Here is a 20,953-nt window from a genome sequence, read left to right as displayed (position 1 = left end):
AAATGGATGAGACTGTAGAAAAATGGATGAGTACAATTTTTTCACTGATACCAAAAAGTGTTTGAGAATTTCTCATTAACATCCGTATATAACTCCTAGCATTTATTAATCTCTTTCTAATCCAATAACCATTCTTCCCAAACTAGAATGTACTAACAAAATAATGCCTAGGTGGAAGTCAGAGTCTCTAGTTTTCCTTTTTCTATTAACTATGTAGTATTCTAGGACAACTATATTTTCTTCTGAGTTTTACAGAAACAATTCTTGTCAGGAACCTAAATAACATTTAATTACTTTAAAAAGAGTTAAGGAAGAAATCAAGATAGGTTACATTGAAAAATATTTCATGCAATGTATTATAAAATTGAATACTTCACACATTAAGTTCATAATCAATTTTTATAGAAAAGAGAAAAAGCTCCATAAATGCTACTAAATGATATAAGCAGGCAGAAAACAGGCCTAAGAACTTGCAATAAAGCAACATACTCTGATATGCATGCGTGGGTAGGGGTGCATGCAAACAAGTAGATTCTGAACTTTCACTAAGTTAAAAGTTCAGAAGGAACACAGTTAACAAGGAAAATATGTTGAATCTGTGTATTAAACACAAAACAGACAAATCTTCAAAAACTGATTGTTTAGTATAAATTTTAAGCCTCTCAGAACAAATTTCAAAAACAGCCTTCCTATGCTGAATCATTAGTGAAATAATCCTGTCTTCAGTGTGGACGAGACCATTCCCTTTGTGGCTGTCTGGTTAATATCTGTACTTAGAATGATGAAATGCTTTCAGATGAGAAATTGGAAAAGATTTTTTTCTGGGAGTATTTGCCTTAGGTAAAGTCTAGAGCCATTTTAAGCAATTTAATTCTAAAATTTCTGAAGAGTCTGAGTTTCAGATTGTAACTATAAACACTAATATATGTCACATAATAACTAAAAATGAAAAAAATTAAAATGATTTATTTAAAGGTCTACAAATACCACTATCATAAAATTGTTCTCCAAAATAAAATTGAAAAACCTCACAGAACCTCTCTGTATTAAGACTGTACTGCTATTAAGTGGGGAAAATTCTACACAAATTCAACCAAAAAACTTAGAGGTGGGTTTCACGGTCACAGCATGGAGGCCAGGCCCACGCTCACCTTGGACGTCTTCCTCTCCACCATCACCATCTTCTTCCTCATTGTAAGCCAGCTCAGCCTGCTTGTCTGCCTCATACTCACCTACGTTACCATCATCCCCATTATAATCCGCCAGTTTAGAGCCATGCTGCGGATCAACAGGGGATTCATTCTCATCAAAGAATCGGCCTGTGAAGTAGGTAGAGGATTAATTCAAGAGTGAAGAGAGAAGAAAAGTAGGGACCTATACTGGAGGTAGACCAGAAAGTAGACAAGTGAAACCTGGCAATTTTCAGGATACCGGTTATAAAAAAAAGATACACTTTCTGAAGGTTATCCAAGATAAAAGGAAATAAGAATGAAGACCGAAAATAATTTTATTTAAGAATTTCTCTTTTGTGTTAATTCCAGTACTTGCTGCTTAAGGTTTGAATGTTTTCTTAAAGAAAAGGGCACAATTTTCAGAATTGTTTTCCTAATAACCAACAACTTCTCTGACAGAAGTATTTGTCTAATTTAACACTTTAGGAGAAGAATAAATAATTTTATTACTAGATACAATACATATTTGAAATCTGTAGTCATTTACTGCTTTGTGAAACATCACTTTCCACGAATAATTTTGATAACTTTTCTTATCAGAATAAATGAGTACCGTGTAAGCTAGTTTCTTTTTGGAAAATAAGACAAACTAACATACTGGAGGGCTATTTTAAGTTTCTTCACTAACAGTGATTCACTATAGTCATGGATTTCCAAGGAGGGATGGCAAAGAGAGTAAACTATTAGAATCCCTAGTGGTATGTGTTTTGAAAAACATCCCAAGTAATTCTGATTTATTCTTTCTCATTTCCTGAACAATATTTCTAAAAGTCAATGACAGAGGAAGCTTAAGAAAGTTGACTGACATGAGGCTGTTATATTATATTCATGGCAATTAGAAATCAAGAAGAGCAACAGACATAACACCTACTGTAGAAAGCTATTCAACAATATTCGACAAATGGACATTGAAAATAAAAATGCTAGGCAAACTAAGGTGTGACTCACAACACAAGTTAAACTCTACTTTGACACTGAAGTGGCAAAAAAGTAAATTTTAGTAAATCCCTATAATATGAATAACATTAACTTACTGATGATGTAAGAATTTAAGACTTTTTTAGAAATTATAAACACTTTCTATGATAGGTTTAAAAATTTTCAAATTATATTTTAAAATCCACATTGCAATGAGACAAACTTCCTCTGCTTGGAAAGAAAAGTTAAGTACAAAGAGAAAGAATTATGGAGGTATTGGTCAATTCTACAGATGGCTCACCACATCATCAGGCCAATATATTTCTAATTGCTGTGTAAAGAGTCATTCAGGAAATATCAAAATACATAAACAGCTTATACAACTCAATATCAAAAACACAAACAACCTGATTAAAAAATGGGCTGAATAAACATTTTTCCAAAGAAGACATACAGATGGCCAACAGGCACATGAAAAGATGCTCAACAACGCTAATTACTAGAGAAATGCAAATCAAAACCACAATGAGGTATTACCTCACACCAATCAGAAAGGCTGTCATCAAAAAGTCTATAAATAATAAATGCTGGAAAGGGTGTGGAGAAAAGGGAATTGTTGTGCCCTGTTGGTGGGAAAAAGTAAATTGGTGCAGCCACTGTGGGAAACAGCATGGAAGTTCCTTAAAAAACTAAAAAATAGGGCTTCCCTGGTGGCACAGTGGTTAAGAATCCACGTGCCAATGCAGGGGACACGGGTTTGAGCCCTGGTCCGGGAAGATCCCACATGCTGTGGAGCAACTAAGCCCGTGCGCCACAACTACTGAGCCTGCACTCTAGAGCCCGCGAGCCACAACTACTGAGCCAGCATGCTGCAACTACTGAAGCCCGCATGCCTAGAGCCCGTGCTCCACAACAAGAGAAGCCACAATGAGAAGCCTGTGCACCACAATGAAGAGGAGCCCCCGCTCACCACAACTAGAGAAAGCCTGTGCACAGCCAAGACCCAACACAGCCAAAAGTAAATAAAATTAATTAATTAATTAATTAAAAACCTAAAAACTAAAAATAGGGCTTCCCTGGTGGCACAGTGGTTAAGAATCTGCCTGCCAATGCAGGGGACACGGGTTCAAGCCCTGGTCCTGGAAGATCTCACATGCCGTGGAGCAACTAAGCCTGTGCGCCACTGAGCCTGCGCTCTAGAGACCACGAGCCGCAACTACTGAGCCTGCATGCCACAACTACTGATGCCCGTGCACCTAGAGCCTGTGCTCTGCAACAAGAGAAGCCACCAGAATGAGAAGCCTGCGCACCACAATGAAGAGTAGCCCCCGCTCACCGCAACTAGAGAGAGCCCACGTGCAGCAACGAAGACCCAAGGCAGCCTAAAATAAATTAAAAAAATAAAACAAAACAAACCCCCCCCCTAAAAATAGGGACTTCCCTGGCAGTCCAGTGGTTAAGATTCTGCACTCCCAATGCAGGGGGCACAGGTTTGATCCCTGGTCGGGGAACTAAGATCCCACATTTGGCACTGTGTGTCCTAAAAAAAAAAACAAAAAAAAACCTACCATATAATCCAGCAATTTCAGTCTTGGGTATATATCTGAAGAAAATGCAAACACTAATTCAAAAAGATACATGTACCCCCCCAATGTTCATAGCAGTATTATTTACAATAGCTAAGATACGGAAGCAATCTAAGTGTCCATCAATAGATGAATGGATAAAGAAGATGTGGTATATATATATACAATGGAATACTACTTAACCATAAAAAAGAATGAAAATTTTGCCATTTGCAACAACATGGATGAACAGGGAGGGTATTATGCTTAGTGAAATAAGTCAGACAGAGAAAGATATATACTGTATGTTATCACTTATACGTGGAATCTAAAAAATAAAACTAATGAATATAACAAAACAGAAACAGACTTGCAGATACAAAGAACAAACTAGCAACAACGAAGACCCAATGCAGCCAAAAATAAATAAATAAATTAAAAAAAAAAAAGAACAAACTAGTGGTTACCAGTGGGGAGAGAAAAGGGGGGAGGTGTAAGATAGGGGTAGGGGATTAAGAAGTACAAAGTACTATATATAGAATAATTAAGCTATAAGGATATATTGTCCAACACTGGGAATAGAGCCAACATTTTATAATAATGTTAAATGGAGCATAATCTATAAAAATTTTGAATCACCATGTTGTACACCTGAAAATAATGTAATATTGTAAATCAGCTATACCACAATAAAAAAAATAGTCTATCAGGAAAATAGTTAAAAAACAAATCATACTCACATAGGCTTTTTTTGGCGGGGGGGGCAGTAAAAAAAAGGGGGGACTGAAGTAAATGGGGATAATGAAAAAGAGCATAAAGTCATCTTAAATCTATTCTAGAATAGAGTTGGGTATGTACAATAAATAAATGGAAAAGTTGATAAAAGAGTTAGAGAAAAGAAATGAATATACAAGAGTTAAGAAGGAAAAAGAGTAACAAGAGAAGAACAGGTAAGCTATTTGTGAGAAAGACCCTGTCTCCTAATGATAGTTATACAAAACAAAACATTTTGGTGTCTTTTATTATTATCTGTTTCTCTAATGATAACATAAATGATGCCAATGTAAGAAAGAAAAAAGGGAGATTTATAGAAATCTATATTTTCTTTTTTTAATATGCAATATTATGGACAAAATACCTGGAGCAGTTAAATCATCTTTATGCAATGTGAAATTGCTGTTTTAAATATATAAACATTTTGATATGGTACTTACTAGTGAGTTTCTCAAGGTACACTATTTCCTCCAAGAAAATATTTTCATTTTTTATGAGAATTATGAAATATAGAAGACCAAAAAATTAGTCTAAAAAAGTTATTGCAAAATATAGTTAATTTAACTAATATTATAAGGACATGGTATATTAATCAAAGAAATGGTCGACCTGTACCTATTATAATATTCCAACAGAACAATTTACAAAGTTTCTTCTCTTTTTTTAAAAGGAGTTTGGTGTTCTGACTAACCTGAATTCAGTCATAAAATTTCCATACTACAATTACAGTGACCTACAGAGATAATAAGAAAATCACTAACAAGAATGGATGACCACAATAGTAATTCATACAGTACAATAGACAACAAGAGACAATAAAACAGAGCCAACTACATAAAATTGCCAGTCAAGTTGGGGATATCAAACTTCACAGTAGACAGTGAATGAATATGGCTGTATAAATAAAATGCATGATGCTGATCAATATAACAGACTGCTAAATTATATATTAGGCATCATATTTGCAAAAAATTATACAAGGGAGAAATCAGTGTGGGTTAGAGCTAGAAAGGAAGGTTTCAAAAAAGAGGCAATCAGGTTTCTATAGTGTAGTGGTTATCATGTTTGCCTCACAAAAAAGAGGCAAATATATTGGACCATGACAGAGAGAAGGAAAGGAGCATTCAAATAAGAACGAAGATGGAGTATTCAGGAGACAGTAAAGAGATTAATTTGACTGGATTTATATTAGGAAGCAGAAAGATGAAGTCTGAAAGATGAAGTTTGAATTGGGAATAATTATGGAAGACCTTTAAAGTCAGAGATTTTAAAAGGCTTCCTATATCTACTTCACAAGGTCATTGTACACTGCAAAGAAAGGCTTGTCTTCAGGACTGGTCCTTGGCTTGATTGTGGGATATAACTTCTGAGCCCTTGAGCCATGCTTACCAGTTTGATTGGACAAATTTATCCTAATGAAGTGATTCATGGTGAATATTTGTTTTTGCTAGGTGGAGGCAGGCAGGTCTAGAGTCTGAATAGCTGACCTCAGTCACGTGGGCACTACATGACTACATGAGGATACTACATGAATGACCCCCAATAAAAACCCTGGACACCAAGGATCACATGAGCTTCCCTGGTTGGCAACACTTCACATGTGTTTTGTCACACTTCTTTGCTGGAGACTGGAAGGAGACACCTGGAAGCTTACATCTGCTTTTTCCTAGACCTTGCTCCATGAACTTTTCCATTTACCAATTTTGATCTCTGTCCTTCTGCTGTACTAAACTGTAACTGTGAGTATTATAACTCCTCTGGGTCCTGTGAACTCTTCTATTGAATCATCAAGCCTCAGGGTGGTCTTGGGGGACTCCCAACACAGCATCTTAATATATCTGTTCTGCAACTTGCTTTATTCCCTCCACATTATGCTTTTGAGATTTACCAACGTTGATAAATGTAGCTTTATTCATTTATTTTAACTCCTATGTGATTCCACTGTATGTCTGGTACATACACCTTGATATTATCATACTGATGATTATTTGTTTTCAATTTTCAATGTAATAAACAATAAATATTCTTGTACATGCCTCCTTATATATAAGAACGTTTGTAGGTAACATATTAGGTGCTAAATTGCATGGTATGTACATCTTCTCACACTTATGATCGATTTTTTTGTTTGTTTTTTTGTGTTTTTTTTTTGCGGTACGCAGGCCTCTCACTGTTGTGGCCTCTCCCGTTGTGGAGCACAGGCTCTGGACGCGCAGGCTCAGCGGCCATGGTTCACGGGCCCAGCCGCTCCATGGCATGTGGGATCTTCCCGGACCGGGGCACGAACCCGTGTCCCTTGCATCAGCAGGCGGACTCTCAACCACTGCGCCACCAGGGAAGCCCCGATCTTTGGATTAACAAAAGTTCTTAATTTTAATAAAGCCCAATTTATCATCTTTTTCATTTATGGTTAGCTTTTTGGGGGGCTTATCTGGTTTTAGAAATCTTTGCCTACTCCACATCATGAATATATTCTCCTGTTTTCCTCCAGAAGTTTTATTAGCTTAAAATTTTAAATCTGCAATCTATCTTGAATTTAATTCTGTGTATTGTGTGAGATAGGGGAGCCAAGGTTATTATTTTTCCATTTGGCTATCCAACTGACCTAGTACTATTTATTGAGAAGACTATCCTTCCCCCCATTGCATTGCAGTATCAACTCTGTCATAAATCAAGTGACCATATATATGTACTCAGTTCCCGTATTCTTTGTTCTGCTCCATTGGTCCATTTGTCCATTCTTGTGCAAATACCACACTGTCTGAATTACTTTATCAATAACAGTTTTTATAGTAAGTCTTGATATCTGGTAGTGGACATCAATAAGTTTTTTTCTCCTTATAGATTGTCTTGGCTATTCTTAGCAAGACACATATATGTATAGCTGAATCACTTTGCTGTATACCTGAAAGTAACACAACATTGTAAATCAACTATACGTCAAATAAAAATAGTTACCTGCAAAAAGCTAAAAAAGTTTCTTTTTAAAAATTTCATTTTATATGTTTACTGCTGACATGTAGAAATGCAATTAATTTTTATATTAATCCTATATCTAATAACTTTGCTAAATATATTTATTTAATAGTTTGTAAACTGGTTTTGAATTTTCTACATAAAAATCATCTTAATATCAGTTTTGTCAGTTTTATTTCTTCCTTTCTAATCTCTATACTGTTTATTTTCTTTTCTTGTACTTTATTTCATTGACTAGGACCTACAGTGAAAAGCTGAATAAAAGTGATGATAATGGTTATCCTAGTCGTCTTCTGGATTTCAGAGGAAATTTTTTTTTTTTTTTTTTAAGTATCAGTTGTCTTCCAGTGCTCTGACTCTTACTTTATTTATTTATTTATGGCTGTGTTGGGTCTTCGTTTCTGTGCGAGGGCTTTCTCTAGTTGCGGCAAGCGGGGGCCACTCTTCATCGCGGTGCGCGGGCCTCTCACTGTCGCGGCCTCTCTTGTTGCGGAGCATAGGCTCCAGACGTGCAGGCTCAGTAATTGTGGCTCACGGGCTTAGTTGCTCCGCGGCATGTGGGATCTTCCCAGACCAGGGCTCGAACCCGTGTCCCCTGCATTGGCAGGCGGATTCTCAACCACTGCGCCACCAGGGAAGCCCCCTTAACCATTTTTAAGTGTATAGTTCAGTGGCATTAAATACATTGACAGTGTTGTGCAACCATCACCACCATCTATGTTCAGAACTTTTTTCATCTTCCCAAACTGACACTCTGTATGCATTAAACAATACCCCCTTCCCCACCCAGCCCCCAGCAACCACCATTCTGTTTCTATGAAATTTAACTACTCTAGGTACCTCATATAAGTGGAATCACAACAGTATTTGCCTTTTGTGACTGGCTTATTTCACTTATCATAACGTGTTTTTTTTTTTTTTTCGGTACGCGGCCCCCCCGTGGCGCCCCCCCCGCCCCGCGGCCTCTCCCGTTGCGGAGCACAGGCTCCGGACGCGCAGGCTCAGCGGCCATGGCCCACGGGCCCAGCCGCTCCGTGGCACGCGGGACCCTCCCGGACCGGGGCACGAACCCGCGTCCCCTGCACCAGCAGGCGGACTCCCAACCACTGCGCCACCAGGGAAGCCCTATCATAACGTTTTGAAGGTTCATCTATGTTGTAGCATGTGTCAGAATTTCGTTCCTTTTTAAAGCTGAATAATATTCCATTGTACATATATGCCACATTTTGTTTATACATTCATTTGTTGAATACTTGGGTTGCTTCCACCTTTTGGCTATTGTGAATAATGCTGTTATGAATATGAATGTACAAATACCTGTTCAAGTCCCTGTTTTCAATTCTTTGGGGTATATACCCAGAAGTGAGAAGCCTCTTTTATAGTCCTTTTATTTTCATGTTTTCTACATGTTTGTGTTTAAGATTTAGTTGTAAACACTATATATAGCTGGATTTGATTTGCATATCTTTTTATCATCTCTTATAACAGGTAACTTTAATCTGTTTATATTTATCGTGGTTTTTGTAGTATCTGATCTTAGTTCTTTGATTTTACTGTTTGGATGCCTTTCTTTGAATTTTCTTCTTCCTTTCTTTCAATATTATCTCCTATTCCTCCTCTACCCACTGAGTACATCTTCATTTTGTCCTTGCTGTCCTAATTAGCTGGTATAATAGTCTATGTTGATAGTTATTTTCTACTCATCAGGATGAAGATATTATTCTCTTATTGTCTGGCATTTAATTTGCTGATGAAAAATCTGCTGTCAATATAATTGTCACTCCCTGGAAATAATCTATATTTTTTGGTATCATTTAAGATTTTTCCCTTTATTTTTGGATACTCTGAGGTTTTCCCACAATGCCTAAAAGCAAAGACTTTCTTCATTTATCCCAGGCATATCTAACAATTCATGTCTTTCTTCAACCTCAGAAAACTCTGAGCACTTTAAAGTTTTCTAATATTGACTATCTACCATTTACTCTATTCTCTACCCAAAACTCCTATTAGACACACATATATATTCTGTCTCTCTTAACATCTCTGTCACATATACATATGATATATACTTATCTCTATATCTATGTCTTTGCTACTCTGTGCTACGTTCTTGTTGAATATCTCAGTACAAGATTCCTAATCAGTCAGTCAACTATGTTCATGGTCTATCTCATAAGTTGATTTTTTATTTCAATGATTATACTTTTCATTTCTAAAATGTATAACTGATTTTTATAGCTAGCTGTTTTTGTTTTATTTCTGCCTGTTTCTTAATCTCTTCTTTTTTTGAATAAGTTATTTCATCATCTCTCTTTGAGGACCCTTAAACACAAAAATAATTTTCATGTTTCAATTGTTGGTATGTTGGCTCTCTTAGCATTAACATTTTTCATATATTTGGGGGTTTTGGTTTGCTGATTAATTTTCAGTGTGGATGTGTGTATGGGGGGGCGGGGTATTTGTGTTTTTTCTCTTCTACCCTCTCTGTGTTCACCTATTCATTTTATTGTATTTTATTTAAAATAAAATTATTTTATTTTATTATGTATTCATTTTAGAGATGTCCCAGTTCCCCAGACTAGGATAAGATTTTTAAATCACATTTCAGAGTTTCTATACCATGATGCTACTTGGGATAGCACAGATTCATTACAGAACTAATAGTGATGTGGTATGACCATGCAGTATGGTCATAAGGCTGCATCTGCAGGTTTCTGGCTCCATAAGCCTTCAGGTTGCTAAACACTGTAGTTCTTGATGGCAGTCAGCAACATTTATTTTCTGCTTCCTCTGCCAAGGAAGATGGGGCCTTATTTAGATTCTGGCATTAAGCAATAAGCCTGGCTCCCATTATATTCTTTTGCTCTTAAGAGTCAAATTCCTTGAAGCCTCATTTCCAGACCTGGAATCTAATAGGTCTAATCATTCATTTCCTTTCATCATCGTGTATTTTTGTTTCATTTCTTTCTTTTTTTTTTTTTTGTGGTATGCAGGCCTCTCACTGTTGTGGCCTCTCCCGTTGCGGAGCACAGGCTCCGGACGTGCAGGCCCAGCGGCCATGGCTCACGGGCCTAGCCGCTCTGCGGCATGTGGGATCTTCCGGGACCGGGGCACGAACCCGTGTCCCCTGCATGGGCAGGCGGACTCCCAACCACTGTGCCACCAGGGAAGCCCCTGTTTCATTTCTTGACCACAGTAATTTTTAACATGTTTTTGAGATTATCAATATCCTTTTAGTTCTCTCTTTTTACATTTTATCTATTGTTATCTGTGTGAGCAGAGTGGATATCTCAAAGGTGATAAACCCACTAAGCCATCTAGATCAGAGGTTGAAAAATACTTTAAAAAAAATCCATACATAAAATGATGTACTCTCTGATACACTACCTTGTCTCACCAAGTTGTTCAGGGGAATCATTAACCACAGTTAAATAAATGAATTTCTGCTGCTACTCACCCTGGAGCAGGCATACAGAAAAGCCCATATTGATCAACAATCACCACCTACTGTTTTGAAAGTCCTTGTGACTTTCAGTACAGGGCTGACATTTGAAATGAACTGTTTTCTCAATTCAAGGCATCTAAATATATAGAGTACAGCCCTCCTAATTGGCAAACAGGTGGGTCTTCCATGAATTCTCCATTTCAACTACTTTGGAGGATGTCTGACTATTTCTTTGAAGTGTGCCTCCAGGATACTCTGAAGTATCCCCTAAACTATATTTTGTATCACCATATAGACTACATTCTACATTTTAAATTAAACCAACACAAATATATTTTCTAAATAATGGCAAAACATGCCAACAAATTACCTAGCCATTTTTGTATGATGTGGCAAGACAAAATTAAATTTATTAAAAATGTATCAATATAAGTGTGATATATTAAGTTATAAAATATGCTAAATTTAAAACTGTCAAAAAAAATTGTTGTGGTTATTGTATAAAATCTAAGATTTTTCCCCCTATGTCCAGTAGTCAGTTTCAACAAAATTTTCAACTTGTTCTAATAGCATATCATTTAGTATCTACAGGATCAAATACTTTTATATTCATTACCTATTTACACTTCTATTATTTGTACTTATTGATCTCTATATATACCTTTGGTTTCTAGATGAAGTAAAATTAGATGACGATATGGACTGAGATTATAACTGTCTCCATGATGCAAAAGGAGTCAGGACAGAAAAAGAGATTTCTTCACATACTCAGACACTTTCTTCCTACTCCTACTTCGTACCTTTCATTTATCAATAAGGCCTCATTATGATAACAGTGTTCTGTCTCTGGCATTTTTAACGCAGTACCTTTTTTCTCGAGACTACCATCTCCTCATTTACCATTTTTCAATATTACTTCTCAGTCTAATACCCATTGCTCGCTAACTTTCAGGTAATACTTCCCTCTCAAGCCCAGTCTAACCTCATGTACCTTTCTATACTGCCATGAGGTTAACTACAAGGTTTCTAACATACAGCTAAGCCCCTGCCCTGGATCAACTACAAGGTTTCTATTCTATATTCTCATGTTATAGAAAGGGGTCACAAACTCAAACGCCTCCAAGTATCAGACAAGCAAGATAACTGGATGTATTATGTCAAAGTGGGATTATGAGAAATGGGACAAGGCAAGTTTCATTCTAAACAGAATAGTCATAACCAGTTCCAGTGATTATGTCAAACAATCTGGTTTAAGAGAATTAGAGACTGGGAATTTTACATGAAATCTCTTGACTTTTAAATACTGGCAACTATTTCAGATTTTTAAAAATCACTGTGTGGACTGAACAAAACTAATATGCTAGCTGGATGTGGTGAAGTCTCATCAGTTTTCAATCTCTGCAAAGAATTATTTTTGCTATTTAACAAAGTTTTGGAAACAGAACATATAGATCTAGCCTAACAAGATCACTTTCTTCAAATTCCACTAAAGCCTGGCCATTCCTATAAGCCTTAATCTCCCTAATGAACAAATACACTTATCCCTCATCTGCTATTCTAAACATTCTCTTTTACCTATTTTGAATACAGATGGAAAAGTGAAGTTAACAATTAAAACTATAGAGGGAACTCCCTGGCAGTCCAGTGGTTAGGACTACATGCTTTCACTGCTGAGGGCCCAGGTTCAATCCCTGGTCGGGGCACTAAGATTCTGCAAGCCACACAGCATGGCCAAACAAACAAAAACAATTAAAACTATGGAGAAGAAAAATGCCCTTAATGCTTATTCATGAAGAATAAAGTCAGAATAAAATGGCAAAATATTTTTAAAAGACAATAGAAATGGAAATTTAGTATATAAAAACTTAATACACACAACAAAACAACAGAGGAAAAATTGTGGTTACAAATGCATAGTGTTTTGCCTAACAGGCGTTTGATAAAAGTTTGTTTATAAGTTAATATATTAGTAAGAAAGAATTAAGTGTGAAGAATTAAGTATCTGTCCAAAAACTTAAAAGGGGAATAAAGTGACAAGTCACAAATAGCAAAGAATAAAATAAAAGGCAGATTGAAAATTAAAAAGTGGCAAAATTAGTAGTTGGGTTTTTGGAGAATAAAAAAAAATTTAAACAATCCGTAAACTACAATTTAAAAAAAGAAAGACTATAAAAGATTCAGGACTAAGAATTTTAGAATAAAGAAATTAAAAGTAGGGAACTTCTCATGTATTATATAATTTATGACCAAGTAATCATTTTGATTGTGTGACTAACTACAGAAATATAAAATTCCAAAAGTAACGCAGTAAGTTTAACAAATGTTTACTATGTACATGCAAGGCTGGGAAAATAAAAAAGAATAAGACACAGTTCCTGCCCTTGTGAGTTACCACTCTAACAGAGAAGACATGTATACAAACAGTTATAGGATTCAGGACACACTACCCAACATTGAGGTCCTTTAATCTTTTGTTTTCCAGATTTAAGGAAACCCTTTGCTCATATCTCTTAAGCTATCTATAACACAGCAATTTGGTGTTATTTATCTTTATTCACAAAAGTATACTTTTGTGAATAAAGATAAAACAACTACTTTTTCTCCCTACCTAATCCCTCCAGAATTCAGGAGCTCTTAGAAATCTTGTTTTCATGGCAATATAGTTATTTTAAGTTCAGTAAGAATCTGCTCTCCTTGTAATAGAACACAGTTGGAAACTTTGGCTATATTACCAAGGCCCTGACTAGAATGTCATATTTGAGAATGATGCATAAAATCTGATATGACCAGACAGCTTCATGGAACTAGGGCTGGGTTTAAAGTATCAATACTTATAAAGTGCCCCCATCCCCCCTCGGAAAAACCAGCTTATACCTGGTATACAAAGTTCCCAGCCTTACAGATGAATAAGGAAGGTCACTTCCTGGCAGGCCCAGGAACTTCAGGATATCTTGTGAACCTCAAGAAGATAGGAACTGTCTCTAGGTACTGCAGGCGAAGTCTGAAGGCGAGTCTCTGGCTTGGCTTCCTCACCTCCAGAGGCTTTTAAAAATCCAATCTGAGAATCCTTATGAAAAGTTCCAGCAAAGAAAACTCAAAAGACCTATGTGGTCATCACTATTCTTGTACTCACATAAATAATCAGGCCAAGTTTAATGAGACTAGACTTATTTTGAAAAATAGTCTTTGATTATCTTTGATAGAAATGGGGTGACTATAGAGAGAAAAATGATGCTTCAATAGAAAATGACAGTAAACCCTTGTGGCTATTAAATACTCGTCCTATTTATTGTCTTTAAGACCTTGTTACCTACCTGCAAACTAGACTAGATGCGGAATCCTTTTAGTTTCCTTCAATATCTGGCTGCAACTCTCCAAATTAAAGTTTCCAATTTTTCTCACCCCTTCTAACTTTGAATCATTAAAACTTAAAACTGTCCTTTTCCCAAAGCCTTGCAAGCTGAAGATGGACAGTTTGATATAAACTTCAGAGAAATCACCACAACAGTTTATGTATGGACAACCTTTGTGCCTGTTGCCATTTAGGCCACTTAGAAAGTTCAACAGATCACCTGATGACATTACCAGATATTCAAGGAAAAGCTGTTATATTGCCAATGCAATATGAAGCATCTGAAGATGGTTCAGGTCCAACATCTAGAAAATCTTCTTGATTGACTGTCTTCTGGACTAAAAAACCAAGTTTACAGTTTGTACCAACGATTAACCTTTGTTTTTCTTATGTTTCCCTTGAAATACTCAGGACTGAGACTAGTTCAATGGGTTATGGAGCAAGCTAACAACTCAGTTTCTGGATTGTGAAACTTCATCTGGAACTTTCAGACAGGGGAATGACAGGTTTCAGGACATGCAACCTGAAAACATAGCACCTTGAAATATCAAATATTTCAAGCTGAAGGAATTTGAGAAATGGCATGTGCAGAAAGGACTTTCTGACCTTCCCCTGAAGCAGGTCATAAAACCCTCATGTGAGTGGTATCCTCCCTATACCTGGAGTAAAGGAATATCCTTATATCCAAGACAGAAGAACATCAAGAAGAATCTGAACAAATGAGCCTTGCTAAATTTCTCTCAGTTTACTACACTTACTTCATATCCTTTGTCCTATCATATCTTTCCACTCTTCATCAAGCCTATTACAAAAACATTCAATGCTAAGTATTTAGCATTGACTGGAAAAGGAATAGTTGGTCCTAAAATCTGCCTGTACCATAGTGAGATACCAGATTGCACTATCTAATTATGTAACAGCTAATAAAAAAACCCCAAAAGATTTGGAAGGAATATTCAGCTGTCTAAGACTCCCATTAATTTGGGCAAGATAAATACATTTCTTTTGAAGACTGAATAACAAATTTGTTGAAGGGTTCTCAATTGGAGGGGGAAATGGAATATTACTCAGCCATAAGAAGGAACGAAAATGGGTCATTTGTAGAGACGTGGATGGACCTAGAGACTGTCATACAGAGTGAAGTCAAAAAGAGAAAAACAAATATTGTACATTAACGCATATATGTGGAATCTAGAAAAATGGTATAGACCTTATTTGCAAAGTAGAAATAGACACAGACGTAGAGAACAAATGTATGGATACCAAGAGGGAAGGGAGAGGTAGGAGGAATTGGGAGATTGGGATTGACTTATATACACTATTGATACTATGTATAAAATAGATAACTAATGAGAACCTACAGTATAGCACAGGGAACTCTACTCAGTGCTCTGTGGTGAACTAAACGGGAAGGAAATCCAAAAAAGAGGACATATATGTATACGTATAGCTGATTCATTTTGCTGTATGGTAGAAACTAACACGACATTGTAAAGCAACTACACTCCAATAAAAATTAATTAAAAAAATAATAAATTGGAAGGGGAAATTAGCCTAATAATATAGATTTGCACTTCGAACACTAATCTAGAGGAAACAAAGAGTAGGCAAATATGTTCCCAATTCTGAGTTAATTATTTTTATTTTATTTTTTTAAAATTTATTTATTTTATTTATTTATTTTTGGCTGCACTGGGTCTTCATTGCTGCATGTGGGCTTTCTCTAGTTGCGGTGAGCGGGGTCTACTCTTCATTGCAGTGCGCGGGCTTCTCACTGCAGTGGCTTCTCTCGTTGTGGAGCACAGGCTCTAGGCACGCGGGCTTCAGTAGTTGTGGCTCGTGGGCTCTAGAGCGCAGGCTCAGTAGCTGTGACACCCGGGCTTAGTTGCTCTCTGGCATGTGGGATCTTCCCGGACCAGGGATCGAACCTGTGTCCCCTGCATTGGCAGGCGGATTCTTAACCACTGCGCCACCAGGGAAGCCCTGCGTTAATTATTAACTCGGAGGGCAGAGCCCATGAAGTTCCAGACATGAATAATGATCACTCATTTGTATCAAATCTATAACTTGTTTATTGGCAAAGGAAACCTCTTCTTTATGAATGGGTCACTCACTAAACACGTTTTAGACTTCAGAGATAATTCATGAAAAAAGGAAACTTTTGCAGCATATTGACATTCTCATTTACCATTTCAGTTACTTGGAGGTAAAACTTACCCTAATGTTAATCTAAAATATTAATCTTGAAAATGGATTTTTAAGAAAGAAGATATCACTCAAAATAGAAAAAAGACAAAAAATACTACATATACATTTCATTGATTCTAAGACGGACTTTTTCACATTTAATACTGCTAACATCAGGATACATCTTCAAATCAGTGATGTGTCATAGTGTAATTGGCAGGAACTTTTTTCCTTTCTTGGTGGTAAAAAAAAAAAAAAAAATGTGTTGGGACTTCCCTGGCAGTCCAGTGGTTAAGACTCCACACTTCCTTTGCAGGGGAAACGGGTTTGATCCCTGGTCAGGGAACTAAGATCCTGCAGGCTGTATGGCGTGGCAAAAAAAAAAAAAAGTGTTGAACTTAAAATTAATGACTTTCAGATTCAATGAAATATGTGATCTGTCTTCTTTCTCTGTTCAGACTGAATGGATATCTCTCCCTCTGCCTCTTTTTTCCTGCCTTTAAAAATGTATCTTAGGGATTTCCTGGTGGCGCAGTGGTTGAGAGTCCGCCTGCTGATGCAGGGGACACGGGTTCGTGCCCCGGTCCACGAAGATCCCACATCACGGAGCGGCTGGGCCCGTGAGCCACAGCCGCTGAGCCTGTGCGTCCGGAGCCTGTGTTCCGCAACGGGAGAGGCCACAGCAGTGAGAGGCCCGTGTACCGCAAAAAAAAAAAAAAAAAAAAGTATCTTAAAGAATCTCTTACTTTTCTCTAATATTTGCATGAGTATTAAGTGTTGTGTGTATGTATATATATTTTACATATACATATTATGTAAACATAATTTTATAGTTAGACATATTATTATGGAATATGTTGAAATTAGGGAATTTGAAATTATTTCACTAAGGGGAGGAGACAAAAGAGAGGAGATTCTCAGTAAAAGCGTGGGTAAACTCATACAGTATTTCCATAATCATGTTTTGGTTTGTACCAATAGTTTATTGCACAATGACCTGGAGAGAGCCACCTTGATACTGACTGAAAACAAAACGAAGATTAAAAACTTTCTTGGGGGCCTTCCTGGTGGCGCAGTGGTTGAGAGTCCACCTGCCAACACAGGGGACATGGGTTCGTGCCCCAGTCTGGGAAGATCCCACATGCCGTGGAGTGGCTAGGCCCGTGAGCCATGGCCGCTGAGCCTGCGTGTCCGGAGCCTGTGCTCTGCAACGGGAGAGGCCACAACAGTGAGAGGCCCCCGTACCGCAAAAAACAAAAACAAAAACAAAAAACAAAAAAAAACTTTCTTGGATATCATGTTCCAAAAACTTTTTATTCATCTTATATTTTTTCTCAGTTATATCCAAATGATGTCAGTAATAATAATGCCAATTTCTCTAAACTAAACCACTTCTGCATAAATCATTTTTATAATGTAAAATGATTAAATTTTCTGTACTACTACAGTAATTATTTCACATATATATACTTACTGTTTAAATTTTTTTAAAAATAAAAATTCAGGTTTAACCATTTATTTGGGTCTCCTTTTCCTTATGAAGGGCCCTGTGTCACATTAAATAAATTTGTAGGTTTTTTTTTCCTGTTAATCTTTCTCAGTTTAATTTTCAGACCCAGCCAGGGATCCTAAAAAGGTCATGGAAAAATTTTTCCTCCCCTTCAACAGTTAATTACATAATGATGTGGTATATACACTAATGATAATATGTTCAATGGATTGAAGTACAGTTGACCCTTGAACAACATGGGGGTTAGGGGTACTGACCCTCTGCACAGTCAAAGATCTACATATAATTTAAAGTTGCACCTCCATACATGCAGCAACCACATCCTCAGATTCAATCAACTGCAGACTGTGTAGTACTGTAGTATTTACTAGTGAAAAAATCCACATATAAGTGGACCCATGCAGTTCAAATCCATGTTGTTCAAGGGTCAACTATACAGTGAGAAGGGAATGATTGATTTGGTCAAGACAGTAGGGATATGAGAAGGGCTTTATCAAATAGATGCCAGCAGAGCACAGCTTTAAAGTACAATTAGGAGTTTGCCAGAAATAGAACAAGAAAAGGAACTATTAAAGAATTTTTCCAAAACTTTAAAAGTATAGAGGAGGTAGTGGGATACAGTGAAAAAACAGTGAACCTGAAGATAAGGGACCTAGATAATAGTCCTGGTTGTTCCACTATTTGCCTCAAGTAAATTAAACACTCTGGATCTAAATTTTCTTATCTGTAAAATGAAGAAATCACATAATAGTTGAGTCTCAAACTTTAATGTTAATATAAATAAGGTCTAGGGTAGGGTCTGAAATCTTAACAATCACAGGTGATGTGGATGCTGTTAGTCCAGAGTAGTGAGTAATAGGGCATTAGATTATCTCTAATGGTTCTATTAGGAAACCATTGACCAAAACCACCCACCTTGGCCAGACATGGTAATAACCACCTGCATGAATAGTCTCACAACAGGAGGTCCTGCTAATGAACACAGTGCTGCCACCACAAACCAACCAGGAGAATTTGGTTCCCAAAGAAGGGAGGAGACACCAGTCCATAATATGTCCTGCCAACCTTCCAGAAACCCTCCTGCTGGAAACCATCTTGACTGAGAGATGCACACACCATCAGGAAGGGCCTTGAATGGGACCAAATATGGGCACAGGCAAGATGACTGGCCAGAGACAACCCAGAAAGCTAACCCTATTACCATAAAACCTGAGACTGCAAGCCAAGTGGCAGAGCAGTTATCCTGGGTTCCCTTACCTTGCTGCTCTCTGCTCGAGCACTCCTTTCCAATAAAGTCTTTTGCTTTGTCAGTAAATGCGTCTCCATGGACAATTCATTTCCAAGTGTTAGACAAGAGACCACTCTAGGGCCCTGGAAGGAGTTCCCCTTCTGGTAACAGTTCCTTGCATATACCTTAAATATTTGTTTTCTATTCTATTCTATTTTATTTTTCCTTTTTGGTCACTCTGCGCAGCATGCAGAATCTTAGTTCCCTGACCAGGGATGGAACCTGCACCCCCTGCAGTGGAAGCACGGAGTCTTAACTGCTGGACTGCCAGGAAGTCCCAAATGTTTATTTAAAATAATTCTTCTACTATATAGAAACTTTTAGGCAAGTAAGATTTTGAGAAGGATAAAACCAAAGAAGAAAACAGTAAGGATTAAAAAAAAGGATAAAATTGTAATTAAAACTACATTTGAGGCTAGTCATAGAACTTGATAAACTGACAGTGAAATTCTTCTGGAAGAACAGAGAAAAATTTAGCTTTAAAAAAATTTTAAGGTAGGTTCAGATTATTATAAAGCAATGTAATGAATGTGTATTGCCTATGTAATGAAGCCTCCATAAAAACCCATGGAGATTTGGGGAGATTGGCATGCTTGGAACAGGCATGGAAGCTCTGTGCTGTCCTATGCAACTCTTCTGTATAGCTCCTCCTGAGTTATAGTTTTTATAAGCTGGTAATCTAGTAAGTAAAATGTTTCTCCGAGTTCTGCAAGCTGCTCCAGCAAATTAATTGCACCCAAGAAGGTGGCTGTTGGTACCTTAGATCCTCATCCAGTCAGTTAGAAATATAGGCAACAATCTGGACTTGTAATTGGCATCTGAAGTGGGGGAGGACTGAGCCCTTAACCTGTGAGATCTGAGGCTATCTCCAGGTAGATAGTGTCAGAATTGAGTTAATCTGTAGATACCCAGCTGGTGTTAGAGAATTGCTTAGTGGTGTGGGAAAAACCCACACACATGGGAACTGGTATCAGAATTGTACCATATGCTAGGGATAAAGACAAGAAATGGAAAAAAATGGAAATTCTAGAGAGAGATAAAAATAGTGAAATAATTTAATGTGAGTTTATGTGTGTACAAGATAAACCAGAAGTAAATATCACAAAGGGAAAATAAATAATAATCCTCGGACAAATGGTTATCAAGATAGAGAAAACTAAATTTGGATCATTGTATATTCCAAAGAGGTCAAATAATCCATTCGTGGTAAAAAAATAAATAAATGAAAATTGAGTAGTATATTTACGGCCAGAAAAAGGACAGATGATTTGCAATAAAAGAAATGAAAGTTGTCGTAAGAGTCAAGATGGATATGTTGGAATATACACAAATAAAAACCTATTGTGTTAAATTCAGCTAAGTTGTAGGATACAAGATTAACAAACAAAAATCAGTCATTACTGGAGAAATGTGGAGGAAAGGGAACCCTTATGCTCTTGGTAGGAATGTAAATTGGTGTAACCACTACAGAAAACAGTATGAAGGTTCCTCAAAAAATTAAAAATAGAATTACCATATGATCCAGAAATTCCATTTTGGGTATTTATCTGAAGAAAATGAAAACACTAACTTGAAACAGGCACCCCCATGTTCATTGCAGCATTATTTACAATAGCCAAGATATGGAAACAACCTAAGTGTTCACTGGTGGATGAATGGACAAAGAAAGTGTGGTATATATATGCAACGAAATATTATTTAGCAAC

The 20,953-nt window shown here is 36.9% G+C and overlaps 1 protein-coding gene across 2 annotated transcripts in view; it reads right to left on the bottom strand.

Annotated features, from left to right (window-relative positions):
- The window catches only part of GOLM2 (golgi membrane protein 2), a 113,946-nt gene that overhangs the window by 7,651 nt on the left and 85,342 nt on the right, over window positions 1-20,953 (bottom strand). The window contains exon 9 of one of the 2 annotated variants that reach the window (XM_060168951.1): window positions 1,152-1,319. The exons of the other annotated variant lie outside the window; for it this stretch is intronic. Within the exon in view, the coding sequence (XP_060024934.1) occupies window positions 1,152-1,319 (168 nt within the window). The remainder of the gene's footprint in view (window positions 1-1,151; window positions 1,320-20,953) is intronic. 2 annotated transcript variants of the gene reach the window in all.

Source organism: Lagenorhynchus albirostris, chromosome 1, assembly GCF_949774975.1.
Source record: "Lagenorhynchus albirostris chromosome 1, mLagAlb1.1, whole genome shotgun sequence".
Taxonomy (NCBI): domain Eukaryota; kingdom Metazoa; phylum Chordata; class Mammalia; order Artiodactyla; family Delphinidae; genus Lagenorhynchus; species Lagenorhynchus albirostris.
This window is presented reverse-complemented; position numbering and strand designations above follow the sequence as displayed.